The sequence below is a fragment of the Bombina bombina genome, chromosome 1 (assembly GCF_027579735.1).
Source record: "Bombina bombina isolate aBomBom1 chromosome 1, aBomBom1.pri, whole genome shotgun sequence".
NCBI classification, from domain to species: Eukaryota; Metazoa; Chordata; class Amphibia; order Anura; family Bombinatoridae; genus Bombina; species Bombina bombina.
In genome coordinates, this window is record NC_069499.1 from 142,780,528 (window position 1) to 142,801,374 (window position 20,847).

At 41.6% G+C, this 20,847-nt stretch overlaps 1 protein-coding gene across 1 annotated transcript in view; it reads right to left on the reverse strand.

Moving 5' to 3' along the window:
• Nucleotides 1-637: 637 nt before the first annotated feature.
• The window catches only part of KLHDC2 (kelch domain containing 2), an 80,103-nt gene continuing 59,893 nt past the window's right edge, over nucleotides 638-20,847 (reverse strand). Inside the window, exons 11-13 of the mRNA XM_053697653.1 lie at nucleotides 9,197-9,284; nucleotides 1,262-1,314; nucleotides 638-901 (exon numbers count right to left, since the gene is read on the reverse strand). Coding sequence (XP_053553628.1) covers nucleotides 775-901; nucleotides 1,262-1,314; nucleotides 9,197-9,284 — 268 coding nt within the window. The 3' untranslated portion in view covers nucleotides 638-774. The remainder of the gene's footprint in view (nucleotides 902-1,261; nucleotides 1,315-9,196; nucleotides 9,285-20,847) is intronic.

Here is a 20,847-nt window from a genome sequence, read left to right on the forward strand (position 1 = left end):
ATAGGACAACTGATCCTGAAGACCTAGAACCTGAATAATGCAAATACAATGCAGGTGGGATTGTCTAAAAATGTGATTTCTGTCAAAAAGAGGAAAGCTTTAAGCAACTCCATCTATTGCTTTATTGTAGTTCCATATGGTTTTTTCTAAAGGATTATTTTAAATGGAATAATACTTTTGTTAATGCCAAAGTATAAGTTCTCATTCAAATCTAGAAATGTCTGAGTTTCTTTTCTTAGTTAAGAGAAATTCTGGTACTGAACTGTGTGCTTAATTAAAAAGTGAGGTACCTTTCAGTAGAACTCGAATTCTGGCCAGAATTATTGAGGCTCCCTTATTCAGTAAATCAAAAATTTTCATAATATTTGTGATTTATTTAACACAGATTATTATATGTGGTTTACTCCATTTTATAGATATTTGTCCACAAATGAGCTCCATGGCCAAATGATCTTTCTGGCTGGTTTTGTGCTTAAACATGCAGTTTAACACATTTGGAAAGACTTTAGTGTGGAAGAAAACTACTACATTTTGATTGTATCATCTTGCCCACTATGCAAGAAAGCCATTGATCTGGTCAAAATGAAACAATTAGAATAAACTGCAATCCTCCAGGATGAATGAGAACGAGAACACGGATGATTCATAACATTTATTATACATATATTTACACTAGATTATCGCTAATTGCTGTAAACAAGCAAATGTACTAAAATACACACAACATTAATCCTCTATATATTTACAGCTGTTCAGATATTATCATTTGCTCTCTCAGGATCCACAGGTGTTGTTAACGCTTCCAAATCGTTGATGGACGTTGTGAAGCAAGTGCTTTGGGAGACAATCCAGGGAGTTTGCAAGCATATCCTTAAACGCAATTATTGTCTGTACACAAAGCCTTTTAAAAATCAAGAGAAAACGATACATATCAAAGTCTAGATCATTTTAAAAGTATTAATGTGTGTGAATGTTTTTAATTGTGCAAAATGCCTAATTCTAAAGCCAAATTTGAGTTTACCATTTATTTGCATATACATTTCTAAATAGAATCCACAAACATATTTTTTGTGGATAGTTTACAATTTAAACACTATACAAGGCTATTACATTGTGGAGCATATACACAGAGGTAAATGGATATATGCTATATGTATTTGTGTGAAAATAGATATTGATTACCTAAATCTGTTATGCTAATAAATAATGTTACTGAAAAAGCCAAATCAACAACCAGAGAAAATAAAAATAGGTAGATTACCTGACAAGAGACTTTGGTTGCACAGGAAACACTAAAATGGCATTGCTATGGGCCTGCAAAATAAAAACATTCATATGTAGAGTCTAAATTAAAATCACATTATATAACATACATATCTAGATTTGCATTGTTTTTCAGTAGAACATAACCCTTAAAACTCCTCTTTAGTATGAGCAGAATGTAAATCATGGAAAAGCAATAATAAAAGTACACAGGATAAATAGTACATATATAAACAAAGTCCATATCGGTACTTAGTAAAATACAACACATTCACTGCTGTCTGATTAATAGGTATATGCGGCACATTGCTGGGCATAGAGAGGGAGATACCTTTTTAAGAAAGGGTAATAAAAAGAAATTACAAATGCTTTTTATATTTTAATTCTAGTAAGATGTATCACTTTATTTTAAAAACATGTGGTGACTGTGTCTTATAAAAAGAAAAAGATGTTTTAAAACAAAGACAAAAAAAAAAAGAAGTTGACTTATGATGCAGAATTTTTCTGTTCTAAAATGGACGGGAGAAAATGAATTAATTTATACTCAAGAGTGGCGGATCACATCCAATTGGTTGCACCTGCAAGAACTGCTTGTACAATGACAGAGAGACATTATAGTAAATAAGGCACGATTCAGATAGAAGTAAATTAGAAAGTTGTTTAAAAACAATTTATGCTTACCTGATAAATTTATTTCTCTTGTAGTGTATCCAGTCCACGGATCATCCATTACTTATAGAATATATTCTCCTTCCCAACAGGAAGTTGCAAAGCTGCTATATAGCTCCTCCCCTAACTGCCATATTCAGTCATTCGACCGAAAACATGCAGAGAAAGGAAAAACCATAGGGTGCAGTGGTGACTGTAGTTCAAATGAAAAAAATTACCTGCCTTAAAGTGACAGGGCGGGCCGTGGACTGGATACACTGCAAGAGAAATAAATTTATCAGGTAAGCATAAATTATGTTTTCTCTTGTTAAGTGTATCCAGTCCACGGATCATCCATTACTTATGGAATACCAATACCAAAGCTAAAGTACACGGATGATGGGAGGGACAAGGCAGGTACTTAAACGGAAGTTACCACTGCCTGTAAAAAAAACCTTTCTCCCAAAAATAGCCTCCGAAGAAGCAAGGTATCAAATTTGTTAAATTTGAAAAAGTATGAAGCGCAGACCAAGACTCTGTCTTGTAAATCTGTTCAACAGAAGCCACATTTAAAAAAGGCCCAAGTGAAAACCACAGCTCTAGTAGAATGAGCTGCAATCCCTTCAGGAGGCTGCTGTCCAGCAGTCTCATAAGCTAAATGAATTATGCTTTTTAACAAAAAAACAGAGAGGCTGCTGAAGTCTTTTGACCTCTTCTCTGTCCAGAATAGACAACAAACAAGGTGAACGTTTGATGAAAACTGTAGTAACTTGTAAGTAAAACTTTAAAGCACAAACCACGTCCAATATTGTGTAATAGACGTTCCTTCTTTGAGGAAGGATTAGGATACAAGCATGGAACAACTATCTCTTGAGTGATGTTCTTGTTAGATACCACCTTAGGAAAAAACCCAGGTTGGTACGCAGGACTACCTTATCCGTACGAAGGACCAGATAAGGAGAATCACATTGTAACACAGATAACTTGGAGACTCTACGAGTCGAGGAAATAGCTACCCAAAAGGAACTTTCCAAGATAAAGATGGATATCTATGGAACAAAAAAGGTTCAAACGGAACTTCTTGAAGAGCCTTAAGAACCAGGTTTAAGCTCCATGGTGGAGCAACAGTTTTAAACACAGGCTTGGATCTAACCAAAGCCTGACCAAATGCCTGAACGTCTAGAATACCTGCCAGACGCTGGTGCAAAAAAATAGACAGAGTAAAAATCTGTCCCTTTTAAGGAATTAGCTGACACCCCTTTTCTCAAAAACATCTTGGAGAAAAGATAATATCCTGGGAATCCAGGCTTTACTCCATGAGTAACCCTTGGATTCATAACAATCAGATATTTACACCATATCTATGTTCAATTTTCCTAGAGACAGGCTTTCATGTCTGTATTTAAGGTATCAATGACTGACCCGGAGAAGCCATGCTTTGATAACATCAAGCGTTCAGTCTCCAGGCAGTCCATCTCAGATTGATTCTATTTAGATGGTTGAAAGGACCCTGAGGTAGAGGGACCTGTCTCAGAAGCAGAGACCGTGATGGAAAGGATGACATGTCCACCAGATCTGCATACCAGGTCCTGCGTGGCTACGCAGGCGCTGTCAAAAACACCAAAGCCCTCTCCTGCTTGGTCTTGACCTCCGGAGGAAATCCCACTCCCCCGGAAGAAAAGTCTGACGACTCAGAAAATCCACCTCCCAGTTCTCAACACCTGGGATATGGATAGCTGATAGACAAGAGTGAGTCTCTGTCCAGTGAATTATTGTAAGACTTCTAACATCACTAGGGAACTTCTGTTCCCCCTTGATGGCTGATGTAAGCCACAGTCGTGTATATTGTCCGACTGAGTATGATGTACCTCAGAGTTGCTAACTGAGGCCAAGTCTGAAGAGCATGGAATATCACTCCCAGAATAGTTATTAGAAGGAGGGTCTCCTCCTAAGTCCACTATCCCTGAGCCTTCAGGGAGTTCCAGACTGCATCCCAACCTAAAAGGCTGGCATCCATTGTAACAATTGTCCCATCTGACCTGCGGAAGGTCATACCCTTGGTCAGATGGACCCGACATAGTCACCAGAGAAGAGAATCTCTGGTCTCTTGGTCCAGGATCAACAGGGGGACAAATCTGTGTAATCCCTGTTCCTCTGACTGAGCATGCATAGTTGCAGCGGTCTGAAATGTAGACGTGCAAACGGTACTATGTCCCTTGCCGCTACCTATTAAGCCGATTTCATTCATGTACTGAGCCACCGAAGGGCGCGGATGGGATGAAAAACACGGCAGAAATTTAGAAACTTTGACAACCTGGACTCCGTCAGGTAAATTTTCATTTCTACAGAATCTATCAGAGTCCCTAGGAGGGAAACCCTTGAGATTGGGAATAGAGAACTCTTTCCTTGTTCACTTTCCACCCATGTGATCTCAGAAATGCCAGTACTACGTCGGTATGAGACTTGGCAATTTGGATGTTTGACGCCTGTATCAGGATGTCGTCTAACTAAGGGGCCACTTCTATGCCCCACGGCCTAAGGACCGCCAAAGCGACCCCAGAACCTCCATAAAGATTCTTGGGGCTGTAGATATCCCAAAGGAAAGAGCTACAAACTGGTAATGCCTGTCTAGAAAGGCAAACCTGAAAAACGAAGGTGATCGTTATGCATCACAATGTGAGGATAAGCATCCTTCAAATCCATTGTAGTCCTCTATTGACTCTCCTGGATCATAGTTAAGATGGTACGAATAGTTTCCATCTTAAATGACGGAATTCTGAGGAATTTGTTTAAGATCTTTAGATCCAAAATAGGTCTGAAGGTTCCCTCATCTTGGGAACCACAAACAGATTTGAGTAAAAACTCTGTCCCTGTTCCTCTCTTGGAACTGGATGGATCTCGTACACAATGTAAGAATGCCTCCTTCTTTATCTGGTTTACAGATAATTGTGAAGGCGAAATCTCCCCTTTTTTTGTGGGGGAATCTTTGAAATCCAGAAGATATCTCTGGGATATAAATTCCAATGCCTAGGGATCCTGGGCATCTCTTGCCCACGCCCGGGCGAAGAATGAAAGTCTGCTCCCTATAGGATCCGTTACCGGATAGGGGTCCGTTCCTTCATGCTGCCTTAGAGGCAGCAGCAGGCTCCTTGGCCTGCTTATCTTTGTTCCAGGTCCAATTGTCTCCAGACCGCCTTGGACTGAGCAAAAATTCCCTCTTGTTTTGTCTTAGAGGAAGTGGATGCCACACCTGCCCTGAAGTTTTAAAAGGCACGAAAATTAGACCTTTTTTGGCCCTTGATTCCTATCCTGAGGAAGGGCATGACCTTTTCCTCCAGTGATATAAGCAATAATCTCCTTCAAACCAGGCCCGAATAGGGTCTGCCCCTTGAAGGGAGTTAAGTAGCTTATTTATTAAAGTCACGACAGCTGACCATGATATAAGCCATAGCGCTCTGCGCGCCAGTAAAGTAAAAAACAGAATTCTTAGCCGTTAGTCTAGTCAAATGAACAAAGGCATCAGAAAACAAAGGAATTGGCTAGCATAAGCTTGTCAAATATATTCATCCAATGGAGTCGCTAACTGTAAAGCCTCATTAAGAGACTCAACCCAGAACGCCGCAGCAGCAGTGACAGAAGCAATGTATGCAAGGGGCTGCAGGATAAAGCCCTGTTGAATAAACATTTTTTATCCATTGGATCTAAAAAGCACAACTGTCCTCGCCAGAGGTAGTGGTACGCTTAGCTAGAGTAGAAACTCTTCTCTCCACCTTAGGAACTGTCTGCCAGAAGTCCCGTGGTGGTAACTATTAGAAAACATTCTTCTAAAAAATAGGAGGGGAAGAGAACGGCACACCTGGTCTATCCCATTCCTTATTAAAAAAAAATTTAGTAAACCTCTTTAGGTATTGGAAAAACATCAGTACACACCGGCACTGCATATTATTTATCCAGTCTACACAATTTCTCTGGCCCTGCGATTGTACACATTCATTCAGAGCAGCCAAAGCCTCCCTGAGCAACAAGTGGAGGTTCTCAAGCATAAATTTTAAATGTAGAAATATCAGAATCAGGTTAAATCATCTTCCCTGAGTCAAAAAAAAAATCACCCACAGACTAAGCATATTGTGAGGTAGTATCATACATGGTTCTTAAAGCGTCTGTATGCTCTGTATCTACACCCAGAGCTATCTACTTTCCTTTAATTTCAGGTAGTCTGACTAATACTGCTGCCAGAGTATTATTCACCACCTTTGCCATGTCTTGTAAAATAAACGCTATGGACGCCCTTGATGTACTTGGCGCCATTTGAGCGTGAGTCCCTGAAGCGGGAGTCGAAGGGTCTGACACGTGGGGAGAGTTAATCGGCATAACTTTCCCCTCGACAGAATCCCCTGGTAAAATAAACGCTATGGGTGCCCTTGATGTACTTGGCGCCATTTGAGCGTGAGTCCCTAAAGCGGGAGTCAAAAGGTCTGACACGTGGGGAGAGTTAGTTGGCATAACTACCCCCACGACAGAATCCTCTGGTGATAATGTTTTTAAAGACAAAAAATGATCTTTATTGTTTAACATGAAATCAGTACATCTGGTACACATTCTAAGATGGGGTTCCACCATGGCCTTAAAACATAATGAACACAGAGCTTCCTCTATGTCAGACATGTTAGAACAGACTAATAATGAGACTAATAAGCTTGGAAAACACTTTAAATCAAGTTAACAAGCAAATATATAAAATGTTACTGTGCCTTTAAGAGAAACAAATTTTGTCAAAACAAACGAAATTTTTACAGTACATGTAATAAGGTAACAGAGCATTGCACCCACTTGCAAATGGATGATTAACCCCTTAATGCAAAAAAACAGATCAAAAAAACGACAGACTTTTTTTTTTTTTTTTTTTAAAAACAGACACAACAAAACTGCCACAGCAGAGCTGTGGATTACCTTCCCTAAAAACGATTTTGGAAGTCTTTTTAGCCCTTTAGAAATGTCCTGTAGTATTCATGGGACTGCTGAGGGAATCTGGATAATTCATTTTGTAATTTTAACTGCGCAAAAAAGCGCTAAATTAGGCCCCTCCCACTCATATTACAACAGTGGGAAGCTTCAGTTAACTGTTTCTATGCAAAATTTAAGCCAGCCATGTGGAAAAAACTTAGGCCCCAATAAGTTTTATCACCAAACATATGTTAAAAAACGATTAAACATGCCAGCAAACGTTTTAAAACACATGTTTACAAGAGTATGTATCTCTATTAATAAGCCTGATACCAGTCGCTTTTACTGCATTTAAGGCTATACCAACATTACAGTGTTATCAACAATGTACGTTAAAAAACGATTAAACATGCCAGCAAACGTTTTAAAACACATTTTTATAAGAGTATGTATCTCTATTAATAAGCCTGATACCAGTCGCTATCGCTGCATTTAAGGCTTTACTTACATTACTTCGGTATCAGCAGCATTTTCTTAGTCAATTCCATTCCTAGAAAAATTATTTTACTGCACATACCTTATCTGCAGGAAAACCTGCACGCCATTCCCCCTCTGAAGTACCTCACTCCTCAGAATGTGTGAGAACAGCAAATGGATCTCAGTTACGTCTGCTAAGATCATAGAAAAAAACGCAGGCAGATTCTTCTTCCAAATACTGCCTGAGATAAACAGCACACTCCGGTGCCATTTAAAAATAACAAACTTTTGATTGAAGAATAAACTAAGTATAAATCACCACAGACTCTCACGACCTCCTATCTATGTTGAGGCTTGCAAGAGAATGACTGAATATGGCAGTTAGGGGAGGAGCTATATAGCAGCTTTGCTGTGGGTGGACTCTTGCAACTTGCAACTTCCTGTTGGGAAGGAGAATATATTCCATAAGTAATGGATGATCCGTGGACTGGATACACTTAACAAGAGAAATCACATGCTCTATTATCATTTTTACTTAGTTCTCTAGGTATATTTTGTTGAAAAGCAGGGACTTATGCTTAGGAGCAGGCCCATTTCTGGAGCATTATAGGGTAACAGTTTTACAAGATTGTTAGCCATTTGCAAGAGCACTAGATTGCAGCACTATTTCCTGCCATGTAGTGCTCCAGGTGACTACTAGGTATCTCTTCAACAAAGAATAGCATGGGAACAAAGCACATTTGATAATAGAAGTAAATTGGAAACCTTTTTTTAAATGGTATGTTTTGTCTGAATCACAAAAGGAAAATCCCTTTAATGAATCATTGAATGTTTATTGAATTGTTTTTTTTATCCTTTATTGTGGAAAATGTCTGCAATGCTTAGAAAAAAAATAAGCAGATGAATTGGGGTGCTTTTATTTTGGGGGGATACGTTTTTTTCCTTTATTTTAACCATTTTTTTAAAAAAAAAAAATCAGTATTTTTTTCCGTAAATTAACTGAATGTTTCCTCTATGTGCACAGAGACATAAAAAAGATAAAATTAAAAAATAAAATGATGCATTATGCATATTGTAAGAGTATATGTAATCAACCTGCCTCCATTTTGTATCTATTCAGCCATTCTGAACTAACACTGAACTGTTGTTTTTGTCAAACTTAATCTGCTGACATCTGTGCTTAGAGAATAACATTTTTATCGGGTTGCCAAGCGTAACCGTGCCTTTTCTAGCATAAATATAGTCTCATTTTATACAGTTATCTTTTTAACAAGGTCCGCGTTTCACAGTTTTTGGCTCTTTATATAAACAATCTTATGTCTAAAGTTCTGTAACTTTCCACTGATTATGTTGCAATAAAGGGGCGAGTATCAAGCCCCTCTGTGTTAATTTACAAATTATGTGATGTATATACTATATAATCACAGCACTGTTTATAATAAACAGAGCTGACAGACTATTTCTGTGTGCATGTCTGATTTTTCTCTCCAAGGCCTTGCATGGTGAATTATTTAGTTCCAGATGAATACTGACTAGCGATAAGTGGTATCCCAGCCCTGAGGGGACCTCTAACACATTTATAAAGTACTTTTTTTTCATTCTGCTGTCTGGCTCAATTTTCTCTGTGTTCGCCAGCAACCAGAGGGAAGAGATTTTTTTTTTAATTCAAGACAATATTGCTCCAAGTTGGCAATCTCGCTTGATTCTTAATACGGGCATAAGGTTTACATTTTTCCAAGCATCACTATCAAAGGGATGCTAAAAAAGGCACATTCACAATGCTAAATAAATAAAAAAAATATTACAGGTATATGTTATAACAAAGCAGATTCAACATAAATTCAAATACAAAGCAAATAATTACCGCTTTATGATGTGCAAGTAAGTTGTTGGCACAACCCCCGAAGACAAAGATCTCTCCTTCTTTACTGGCACATGCTGTGTGCCATAGCCTGCAAAATAAGCACACAATCATTAAATGGAGAAGCTGAATTCACACCATCTTAAAGGGACATAAGATCGATAAATTACATCCTCTAAACTATTCAAGTATGTCATTTTAAGACCCGCAAAGGGGTTAAACACACAGTAGAAGTACTGATTGAGACCAGCAGAACACTGCAGGTCCCGAGCGGAAACTGCCTGCACAACTCTGCTTTGTAACTAGCACTGCTGATTGGATTAGAACATATAATTGACTATTACAGCTCTTTAAGGAGAGTTACTTTTTTCAATGAAAATAGTTTAGTTATAAACTACTTTTTTCCAAAGTTTAAAAAAAAAAAATTATGCAGATTCCGCTAAGGTAAAGAGGCAGTACATTATAAAACTTTTCCCTTAAAGTGCGCCAAAGCAAAGAAGAGATAATGTGCAACATTGAAATATTAACAATAAGACCATGAAACACTTTGGTAATTGGATATGTAATTTGAGAAACACCCCGATACTTGCTTTCTCTCCAGTGTGATCTCACTATACCTTGGAGCTAACATCAGATAGAATAAGGCAGGAATCCAAAAAAATAAATAAATAAATCACTGCCTAAAAAAAGAAACCTACATTTGGCAAAAGCTTGAGATTATTTGGGCTCTCTGTCAATAAACTTGATCATTTGAAGCCACTTCAGTTAAAGTGTTTGCACTGGTGAGTCCTTGATTCTGAAGAATAAAATATATTCCTTCAAGATGATTGCCACAATGTTTTTTAAGCCCTTTTAAGCCTTCCCTTAACACCACCTGTAAATACAGAAATACCCCCTGGACTTCACTAAAGGTTTCACAAATTCAGTAGTTTCTCCATTATGGAGAAGGTAAACCTATTAGCTACTAGCTCTGAGAGGTGTTTTATTGAAAATTATTGATTACTTGCATGCATTTTTGGAAAGACGGTCTAACCCCCACATCATTGAAAAGGAAAAAACATAATTTATGCTTACCAGATAAATTCCTTTCCTTCCGTATAGGGAGAGTCCACGGCTTCATTCCTTACTGTATGGGAAATACAACACCTGGCCACCAGGAGGAGGCAAAGACACCCCAGCCAAAGGATTAAATATCCCTCGCACTTCCTCATTACCCCAGTCATTCTGCCGAGGGAACAAGGAAAAGTAGGAGAAACATCAGGGTATAAATAGTGCCAGAAGAATAAGATAAATAATAGGGGGCCACCATTAGACAAGAAAAAAGGGTGGGGGCCGTGGACTCTCCCTATCCGTAAGGAGAGGAATTTATCTGGTAAGCATAAATTATGGTTTTCCTTCCTAAGATAGGGAGAGTCCAAGGCTTCATTCCTTACAGTTGGGAAAATTATACCCAAGCTCCAGAAGACACTGAATGAATAATGAGGGAGCAAAAAGGAAGAGGCGGACCCTATGCTGAGGGCACCACAGCCTGCAAAACTTTTCTCCCGAAAGCTGCTTCAGCCAAAGCAAAAACATAAACTTGTAAAAATTAGAAAAAGTATGTAAGGAGGACCAGGTAGCCGCCTTAAAAATCTAATCCATAGAAGGCCTCGTTCTTAAAGGCCCAAGAGGAAGCCACTGCTCTAGTGGAATGAGCCGTTATCCTCTCAAGAGGATGATGTCCCGCTGTCTCGTAAGCTAAGCGGATGACACTCCTTAACCAAAATGATAGGGAAGTCGAAGTAGCCTTCTGCCCCTTACGCTTCAACGAATAGACAACAAACAAAGAGGAAGATTGTCTAAACTCCTTAGTAGCCTGTGAAAAAAAATACAAGGTCGCGAACCACATCCAAATGGTGAAGTAAACGTTCCTTCAAAGAAGGATTAGGACACAAGGAAGGAACCACAATCTCTTGATTGATGTTGCAATCGGACACAAACTTAGGAAGAAAACCTTAGTTTAGTACGTAAAACTGACTTATCTGCATGAAAAATCAGATAAGGGAACTCACATTGCAAAGCAGAGATCTCAGAAACTCTGCGCGCAGAGGCAATAGCCAATAAAAAGAGAACCTTTCAAGATAACAATTTAATGTCAACGGAATGCAGAGGCTCAAACATAGCCTGTTGCAAAACACAAAGAACAAGATTTAGGATTCAATGAGGAGCCCCAGATCTAAACACAGGTCTGATCCTAATCAGAGCCTTAACAAAGGACTGCACGTCTGAAAGCTCAGCCAGTCTCTTGTGCAATAAAACCGACGGGGCCGAAATCTGTTTCCTCAGGGAAATAGCAGAAAGGCCCTTCTCCAGTCCATCCTGGAGAAAAGATAAGATCCTTACAACCCTATCTCTGTACCAGGAAAAAGCATGCTCTTCACACCAGAATAAGTAGGTCCTCCACCCTCTGTGGTAGATACGTAGTAACTGGTTTACAAGCTTGAATAAGAGTATCAATGACACTCTCAGAGAAACCTCTCTTGGCTAAGACTAAGTGTTCAATCTCCACGCAGTCAGCCTCAGTGAATCTAGATTTTGATGAACAAATGGACCTTGTAACAGCAGGTCTCTATGACAAGGTAACTTTTACAGAGGAGATGAGGACATCCCCACTAGATCGGCGAACCACGTCCTTCGCTGCCACGATGGAGCAATCAGGATTACCGATACCCGCTCCTGCTTGATGCGGGCCACAACTTGAGGATGAAGCGGTAATGGAGGAAAAACATATATGAGTTTGAACCTCCAGGTAACTGCTTGTGCATCTATTAGATCCCCTTGGGGATCCCTCGACCCGTACCAGGGTAGCTTGGTATTGAGACGGGACGCCATGAGATCTATCTCCGGCGTCCCCCACTTGCTGCATATCTCTGCAAACACATTGGGATGACAATACCATTCCCCTGGGTGGAAGGATTGCCTGCTGAGAAAATCCTCCTCCCAGTTGACCACACCCGGAATGTGGATTGCTGACAGCAAACAGCTGTGGGCCTCTGCCCACTCCAGAATCTGAGATACTTCCTTCATCGCCAAGGAACTTCTCGTTCCCCCCTGATGGTTGATGTAAGCCATCAAGGATATATTGTCTGATTGGAATCTGATAAACTGGGACGAACCCAGAAGTGGCCATTCCTTCAAGGCATTAAAGATTGCCCGTAGTTCCAAAATTGATCCTGAGTCCACAACCCTTGTGCCTTCCTGGCACCCCAAACAGCTCCCCATCCGGATAGGCTTGTGTCCGTAGTCACAAACTCCCAGGATGGTTTTAAGAAGCACGTCCCTCGAGACAGATGATCTGGACAGAGCCACCAAGAGAGCGATTCTCTCGACCGGTTGTCTAATACAATCAGAATCAGAATGATCGCCGTTACACTATCTCAGCATGCACAGCTGTAAAGGTCTAAGACGGAACCTGGCAAAAGGAATAACGTCCATGCAGGACACCATGAGACCAATCACCTCCATACACTGAGCCACAGAGGGACTCAAGAAGGTCCGGAGGGCAAGACATGCCGAAGTTAGCTTTCAACGTCTCTGGTCTATTATAAATATCCTCATGGATATGGAGTCTATTATAGAACCCAGGAATAAGAGCCTGGTAATCTTCCATCCATGTGATCAAAGAAGACTGAGAAGGGACTTTGAGTATTCTTCCGTAAGACGAAAAGATGGTGCTTGCACCAGAATATCATATAAGTATGGGGCTACTGTAATACCCTGAGTTCTAGCAACGGCTAGAAGAGCCCCCAGAACCTTCGTAAGGATTCTTGGAGCAGTAGCTAGGCCAAACGGAAGGGCAATGAACTGGAAGTGCTGGTCCAGGAATGCAAACCTCAGGAACAGAAAGTGTTACCTGTGGATTGGAACATGAAGGTAAGCGTTCTTCAGATCTATAGTGGTCATAAACTGGCCTTCCTGAACTATCCTGAAGAAAGGGACACTGAGAAATTTGTTTAAGCACTTTAGGTCTAGAATTGGACGGAAAGTTCCCTCCTTCTTTGGGACCACGGAAAGGTTTAAATAAAACCCCAGACCTCTTTCTTCGAGGCACCGGGACAACAACTCCTAAGGAGGATAGGTCCTGAACGCACCCTAGAAAGGAATACCTCTTTTCTGGTCTGGTAGACAGTGTCGAGAGTAGGAATCTGCCCCTGGGCGGATGAGATTTGAAACCTATCTTGTATCCCTGAGTACGACCTCCAAGACCTACGGATCCTGTACGTCCCTGAACAAAGCGTCTGAAAAAAGAGACAGTCTGCACCCTACACGATCCGATCCTGGATCGGGGGCCTCCCCTTTATGCCGATTTGTTTTTGGCAGGCTTCTTATTCTGCTTGAACTTATTCCAGGACTGAGCCGACTTCCAAGTACTCTTGGGTTGCTTGGGCGAGGATTGTTGTCATTGGGATTTGTCAGAACGAGAGGAAAGAAAAACAGAATTTATGTTTACCTGATAAATTTCTTTCTCCTACGGTGTGTCCGGTCCACGGCTTCATCCTTACTTGTGGGATATTCTCTTCCCCTACAGGAAATGGCAAAGAGAGCACACAGCAAGAGCTGTCCATATAGCCCCCCCTCTGGCTCCGCCCCCCAGTCATTCGACCGACGGTTAGGAGAAAAAAAGGAGAAACTATAGGGTGCCGTGGTGACTGTAGTGTATGGAATAAAAATTTTCAAACCTGACTAAAAGCCAGGGCGGGCCGTGGACCGGACACACCGTAGGAGAAAGAAATTTATCAGGTAAACATAAATTCTGTTTTCTCCTACATTGGTGTGTCCGGTCCACGGCTTCATCCTTACTTGTGGGAACCAATAACAAAGCTTTAGGACACGGATGAAGGGAGGGAGCAAGTCAGGTTACCTAAACGGAAGGCACCACGGCTTGCAAAACCTTTCTCCCAAAAACAGCCTCCGAAGAAACATAAGTATCGAATTTGTAAAATTTGGCAAAAGTATGCAGAGAAGACCAAGTTGCTGCCTTACAGATCTGATCAACAGAAGCCTCGTTCTTGAAGGCCCATGTGGAAGCCACAGCTCTAGTAGAGTGAGCTGTAATTCGTTCAGGAGGCTGCCGTCGGGCAGTCTCATAAGCCAATCGGATGATGCTTTTCAGCCAAAAAGAAAGAGAGGTAGCATTAGCTTTCTGCCCTCTCCTCTTACCAGAATAAACGACAAACAAGGATGATGTCTGTCTGAAATCCTTTGTTGCTTCTAAATAGAATTTTAAAGCACGGACCACATCTAGGTTGTGTAACAAACGTTCCTTCTTCGAAACTGGATTCGGACACAGAGAAGGAACAACTATTTCCTGGTTAATATTCCTGTTGGAAACCACCTTTGTAAGAAAACCAGGCTTGGTACGTAAAACTACCTTATCTGTATGGAATACCAGATAGGGAGAAGTACACTGCAAAGCAGATACTTCAGAAACTCTTCTAGCAGAAGAAATAGCAACCAAAAACAGAACTTTCCAAGATAGTAACTTAATATCTATGGAATGCATGGGTTCAAACGGAACCCCCTGAAGAACTGAAAGAACTAAATTTAGACTCCAAGGAGGAGTCATAGGTCTGTAGACAGGCTTGATTCTAACTAATGCCTGTACAAACGCCTGTACATCTGGCACGGCTGCCAGACGTTTGTGTAACAAGACAGACAGAGCAGAAATCTGTCCTTTTAAAGAACTAGCCGACAAACCTTTATCCAAACCCTCTTGGAGAAAGGAAAGTATCCTAGGAATTTTAATTTTACTCCAAGAGAATCCCTTGGATTCACACCAACGGATATATTTTTGCCATATCTTATGGTAAATTTTCCTAGTTACAGGTTTTCTGGCTTGAACCAGAGTATCTATAACTGAATCTGAAAACCCACGCTTAGATAGAATCAAGCGTTCAATTTCCAAGCAGTCAGCTGCAGAGAGACTAGATTTGGATGTTCGAATGGACCTTGTACTAGAAGATCCTGTCTCAAAGGTAGCTTCCATGGTGGAGCCGATGACATATTCACCAGGTCTGCATACCAAGTCCTGGGTGGCCATGCAGGAGCTATTAGAATCACAGAGGCCTTCTCCTGTTTGATCCTGGCTACAAGCCTGGGAAGGAGAGGGAACGGTGGAAACACATAAGCTAGATTGAACGACCAAGGCGCCACTAATGCATCCACTAGTGTCGCCTTGGGATCCCTGGATCTGGACCCGTATCGAGGAACCTTGGAGTTCTGACGAGACGCCATCAGATCCATATCTGCAGTGCCCCATAGTTGAGTTAACTGGGCAAAGACCTCCGGGTGGAGTTCCCACTCCCCCGGATGGAAAGTCTGACGACTCAAATAATCCGCCTCCCAGTTGTCTACTCCTGGGATGTGAATTGCAGATAGGTGGCAGGAGTGATCCTCCGCCCATTTGATGATCTTGGATACCTCTCTCATCGCCAAAGGAACTCTTTGTTCCCCCCTGATGATTGATGTACGCTACAGTCGTCATGTTGTCCGACTGAAATCTTATGAATCTGGCCTTCGCTAGGTGAGGCCAGGCCAGGAGCGCATTGAATATCGCTCTCAGTTCCAAAATGTTTATCGGGAGGAGAGACTCTTCCCGAGACCAAAGACCCTGAGCTTTCAGGGAGTCCCAGACCGCGCCCCAGCCTATGAGACTGGCGTCTGTCGTGACGATGACCCACTCTGGTCTGCGGAAACTCATTCCCTGAGACAGGTGATCCTGAGTCAACCACCAGCGGAGTTAGTATCCGAATGGTTTCCATTTTGAATGATGGAACTCTGAGGAATTTGTTTAGAATTTTTAGATCCAGAATTGGCCTGAAAGTTCCCTCTTTTTTGGGAACTACAAACAGGTTTGAGTAAAAACCCAGACCTTGTTCCGCTGTTGGAAATGGGTGTATCACTCCCATCTTTAATAGGTCTCCTACGCAATGAAAGAATGCCTGTCTCTTTATCTGGTCTGAAGATAAGCGAGACATGTGGAACCTTCCCCTTGGAGGAAGTTCCTTGAACTCTAGAAGATACCCCTGAGAGACTATTTCTAGTGCCCAGGGATCCAGAACATCTCTTGCCCAAGCCTGAGCAAAGAGAGAAAGTCTGCCCCCTACTAGATCCGGTCCCGGATCGGGGGCTACCCCTTCATGCTGTCTTGGTAGCAGCAGCAGGCTTCTTGGCCTGTTTACCCTTGTTCCAGCCTTGCAATGGTTTCCATGCTGGTTTAGGCTGGGAAGTGTTGCCTTCTTGTCTAGAGGCTGCAGAGTTAGGAGTCGGTCCGTTCCTGAAATTGCGAAAGGAACGAAAATTAGATTTGTTCTTAGCCTTGAAAGGCCTATCCTGTGGGAGGGCATGGCCCTTTCCCCCAGTGATGTCTGAAATAATCTCCTTCAATTCCGGCCCGAAAAGGGTCTTACCCTTGAAAGGAATATTAAGCAATTTTGTTTTGGACGACACATCCGCCGACCAAGATTTTAGCCAAAGCGCTCTGCGCGCCACTATTGCAAAACCTGAATTTTTCGCCGCTAACTTAGCCAATTGAAAAGCGGCATCCAAAATAAAGGAATTAGCCAACTTTAGTGCGTGAATTCTGTCCATGACTTCATCATATGGAGTCTCCTTTTGGAGCGAATTTTCTAGTTTCTCAAACCAAAAAGACGCTGCCGTGGTGACAGGAATAATGCACGAAATTGGTTGAAGAAGGAAACCTTGCTGAACAAATATCTTTTTAAGCAATCCTTCCAATTTTTTATTAATAGGATCTTTGAAAGCGCAACTGTCCTCAATAGGAATAGTTGTGCGCTAGGCTAACGTTGAAACTGCCCCCTCAACCTTAGGGACCGTTTGCCATGCGTCCCTTCTGGGGTCGACAATGGGGAACATTTTCTTAAATATAGGAGGTGGAACAAAAGGTATACCTGGCTTCTCCCACTCCTTAGTCACTATGTCCGCCACCCTCTTGGGTATCGGAAAGGCATCAGCGTGCACAGGGATCTCTAAGAATTTGTCCATTTTGCACAACTTCTCTGGAATCACCAAAGGGTCACAATCATCGAGAGTAGTTAGCACCTCCTTAAGCAGGGCGCGGAGATGTTCTAACTTAAATTTAAATGCCACGATATCAGGTTCTGCCTGCTGAGAAACTTTTCCTGAATCAGAAATTTCTCCCTCAGACAGACCCTCCCTCACTGCCAATTCAGATTGATGTGAGGGTATAACAGATAAATTATCGTCAGCGCCAACTTGCTCATCCTCTGTATTAAAAAAACTGAGCAATCACGCTTTCTGGGAAATGCTGGCAGTTTGGATAAAAGATTTGCTATAGAATTATCCATAACTGCAGTTAATTGCTACATAGTAACAAGCATTGGCGCGCTAGATGTACTAGGTATCGCCTACGCGGGCAAAACTGGTGTTGACACAGAAGGAGAGGATGATGAGCTATCCCCACTACCTTCATTTGAAGAATCATCTTGGGCAACCTTATTAAATGTGACAGTACTGTCCTTACATATGCTATCTGAAGGTACAGACATGTTAGACAGAATTTGGCAGGCTATTAATGCAATAAAAACGTTTTTAAACAAAACCGTTACTGTCTCTTTAAATAATAAAAAGAGCACACTTTATTTCTGAATGTTTGAAAAACTATTAAGGAAATATCCGATCTTTACAAAATTTACACCCCAGTGTCTTAATGCTTTGAAAGTATTGCACACCACATTTCAAGTCTCTAAACCCTTAAATGAGCAAACCGGAGCTATTTGTTCAATTTACCAGGTTAAACACACTACAGTCCCTGCCACAGACTTTGCTGCGGCTTTTACCTTCCTTAGGGGTTATTCACCACAGAAATAAGCCTTCCTGAGTCCGTTTTTTAGCCACAGGACCCTCTCACATGAAGCTGCATGCACTGCCTCTAGAAGTAACTGCGCAACTGAGGCGCTAAAATGAGGCCTCCTCCCTCTGCATACCAGAGTGAAGGGGCCTTCCTGACTAGATTAGGCATCTAAACAACTGCCAGGCGAAATAAAAACGTTCCCAAAAGTGTTTCCAAATACACAAAACACTCCAAATGTCATATAAATATGATATAAACCAATCGATTTAGCCCACAAAAGTGTCAACCAGCATAGAGCCCATTTTATAAGCCTTAAATCTATTATGAGTCTAAGAAAATGGCTTACCGATCCCATAAGGGAAAACTGACAGTCTTCTAGCATTACTATGTCTTGTTAGAAAATAGACTGGTCATACCTGGAGCAGAAAAGTCTGCAAACTGTTCCCCCCAACTGAAGTTCTCTGGTTTCAACAGTCCTGCGTGGGAACAGCAATGGATTTTAGTTACTGGTGCTAAAATCATACTCCTCTTTTAACAGAACTCTTCATCACTTTCTGTTGTAGAGTAAATAGTACAAACCGGCACTATTTTAAAAAAACAAACTCTTGATAGAAGAAATAAAACTACAACTAACACCACATACTCTTTACCATCCCCGTGGAGATGCTACTTGTTCAGAGCGGCAAAGAGAATGACTGGGGGGCGGAGCCAGAGGGGGGGCTATATGGACAGCTCTTGCTGTGTGCTCTCTTTGCCATTTCCTGTAGGGGAAGAGAATATCCCACAAGTAAGGATGAAGCCGTGGACCGGACACACCAATGAAGGAGAAATGAGAAGATTGTCATCCCTTAGATTTGTTCTTCTTATCTTTCAGTAGGAAGGTACCCTTGCCTCCGGTAACCGTAAAAATAATGAAGTCCAGGCCTGGACCAAATAAAATCTTTCCCTTGAAGGGAAGAGAAAGGAGTCTGGACTTAGAAGTCATATCCGAAGATCAAGACTTCAACCAGAGCACCCGGTGGGCTTGGACCGCAAAGCCAGAGGCATCACAGATAAAAGAATTAGCAAGAGCTTTAATTCTGTCTTGAAAATCCTTGTGGGGAGACTCCACCTCAATGAGTTCAGAGAAAGAGTCGTACAAGTTGGTAGCTGCTCCGGCAACCGCAGCCTCCGGGTGAAACAAAAAGGTTTCCATTTTCTTATCCATCGGCTCTCTGAACGAAGAACTATCCTCAAGAGGTATAGTAGTACGTTTAGCAAGCGTAGAGATAACACCATCCACCTTAGGAATGGAGCCCTACAAATCCAGTTGAGAGTCTGGGACCAGGAACAACTTTTTAAAAGTAGACAAGGGGGAGAAGGAAGATCCAATTCTTTCCCATTCGTTGTTAATAATGTTTGCCATTTTAACTGGCACAGGAAAAATCAAAGGAAGTTTCCTGTCTTCGTAAGGTATCATAGGTTCTTCAGGCAGTGCGGCCTCTGGAACCTCTAACGTAGACAGAACCTCCTTTAATAAAAAATGTAAGTGCTCAAGCTGCAGCAGGAGATGTAGACGCTAAGGACTTCTACCCAGAAAGCTCACCCTCTGAAACTACAGAGGTTAACTCATCATCGGATAACTGGGACATAATAGCTAAATCCGATAAATATTTAGATTACTCCGGGTCAGGAGAGCTATGTTTAACCTTTCTCTTGCGTTTGTTAGAGCGAGGTAATGCACTGAGGGCCGCAGACACCGCCGTTTGTAAATGCACGGCAAGATCCGCAAGAAGAAGGCCCCCTCCGGATAGAGGATTAAATGTGCTACGGGGAACTGCATGTGGAGTGGATAATGTAGCAAGGGTAGTAATATCACCGGACGCCGAGTTCTGAGAGGTAGACAGCTCAGAGGGACTAATAGCCTTAGCATTCTTGTCTCCCTTCTTAGACTTTATAACGGTGTTAAGGCATGTGGAACATAATTGAGTGGGTGGGAAAACCACAGCCTCCTCACAATATAAACAGGTTATACTCACAGAAGCACACAAAATAAAAACGTTCTTTTTTTTCTCTTTATATACTCCCAATGGCTGGGGCACTCACCACCTCCTAGACCCAGACAGTTAACAGAGGAAACACTCTCCTCAGGTTAAAGTTTCAGTCGGAATGGAGGAAATGAACATAGGCCACGTGCTATGAAAAGTACAGCAAGTTAATAGGAGCTGTGAAACACTTTCAAAAACGAAAGTAAATCCTGTTTGTTCCAGCCAAAAAAACACACAGTCTATAAGTCCAAAAAATAAAATAACACAAAGCAGCATATAAATAATTAATACACCCCCCCACAGAGGATATTAACCCTGTATCCTATCAAGATATAAAGGAGCCACACCTGACCCTGTTATTTTATGTGTAAAAAATTGAAACAATCTTACCTTCAGGATCCATGCTGTGGATCTCAAGTGTGACAGTCTTATAGCAGCTCTCCTGACATGAACTTGAGTGAGAGAAAGCAGGCAGTGAAACTCGTTAACACTGATTGCTTAGGCGCGGTTAGCAGTAGTCTGGATGGTTTCACAGAAAAACTTTCCCTGCATCTTTAGACTCTAACTTTCAATACGCTCACTGAGAGGTTGACATGACTACTTAAAACTCCAGTCCTATCTCAAAGGGCAGATAGGCTTTTTCAGGACTCTCCGAATCTTCTGACACTTCTCTGCCACCTCCTATCTTGACGAAGGGCAAAGAATGACTGGGGTAATGAGGAAGTGGGAGGGATATTTAAGCCTTTGGGGTGTCT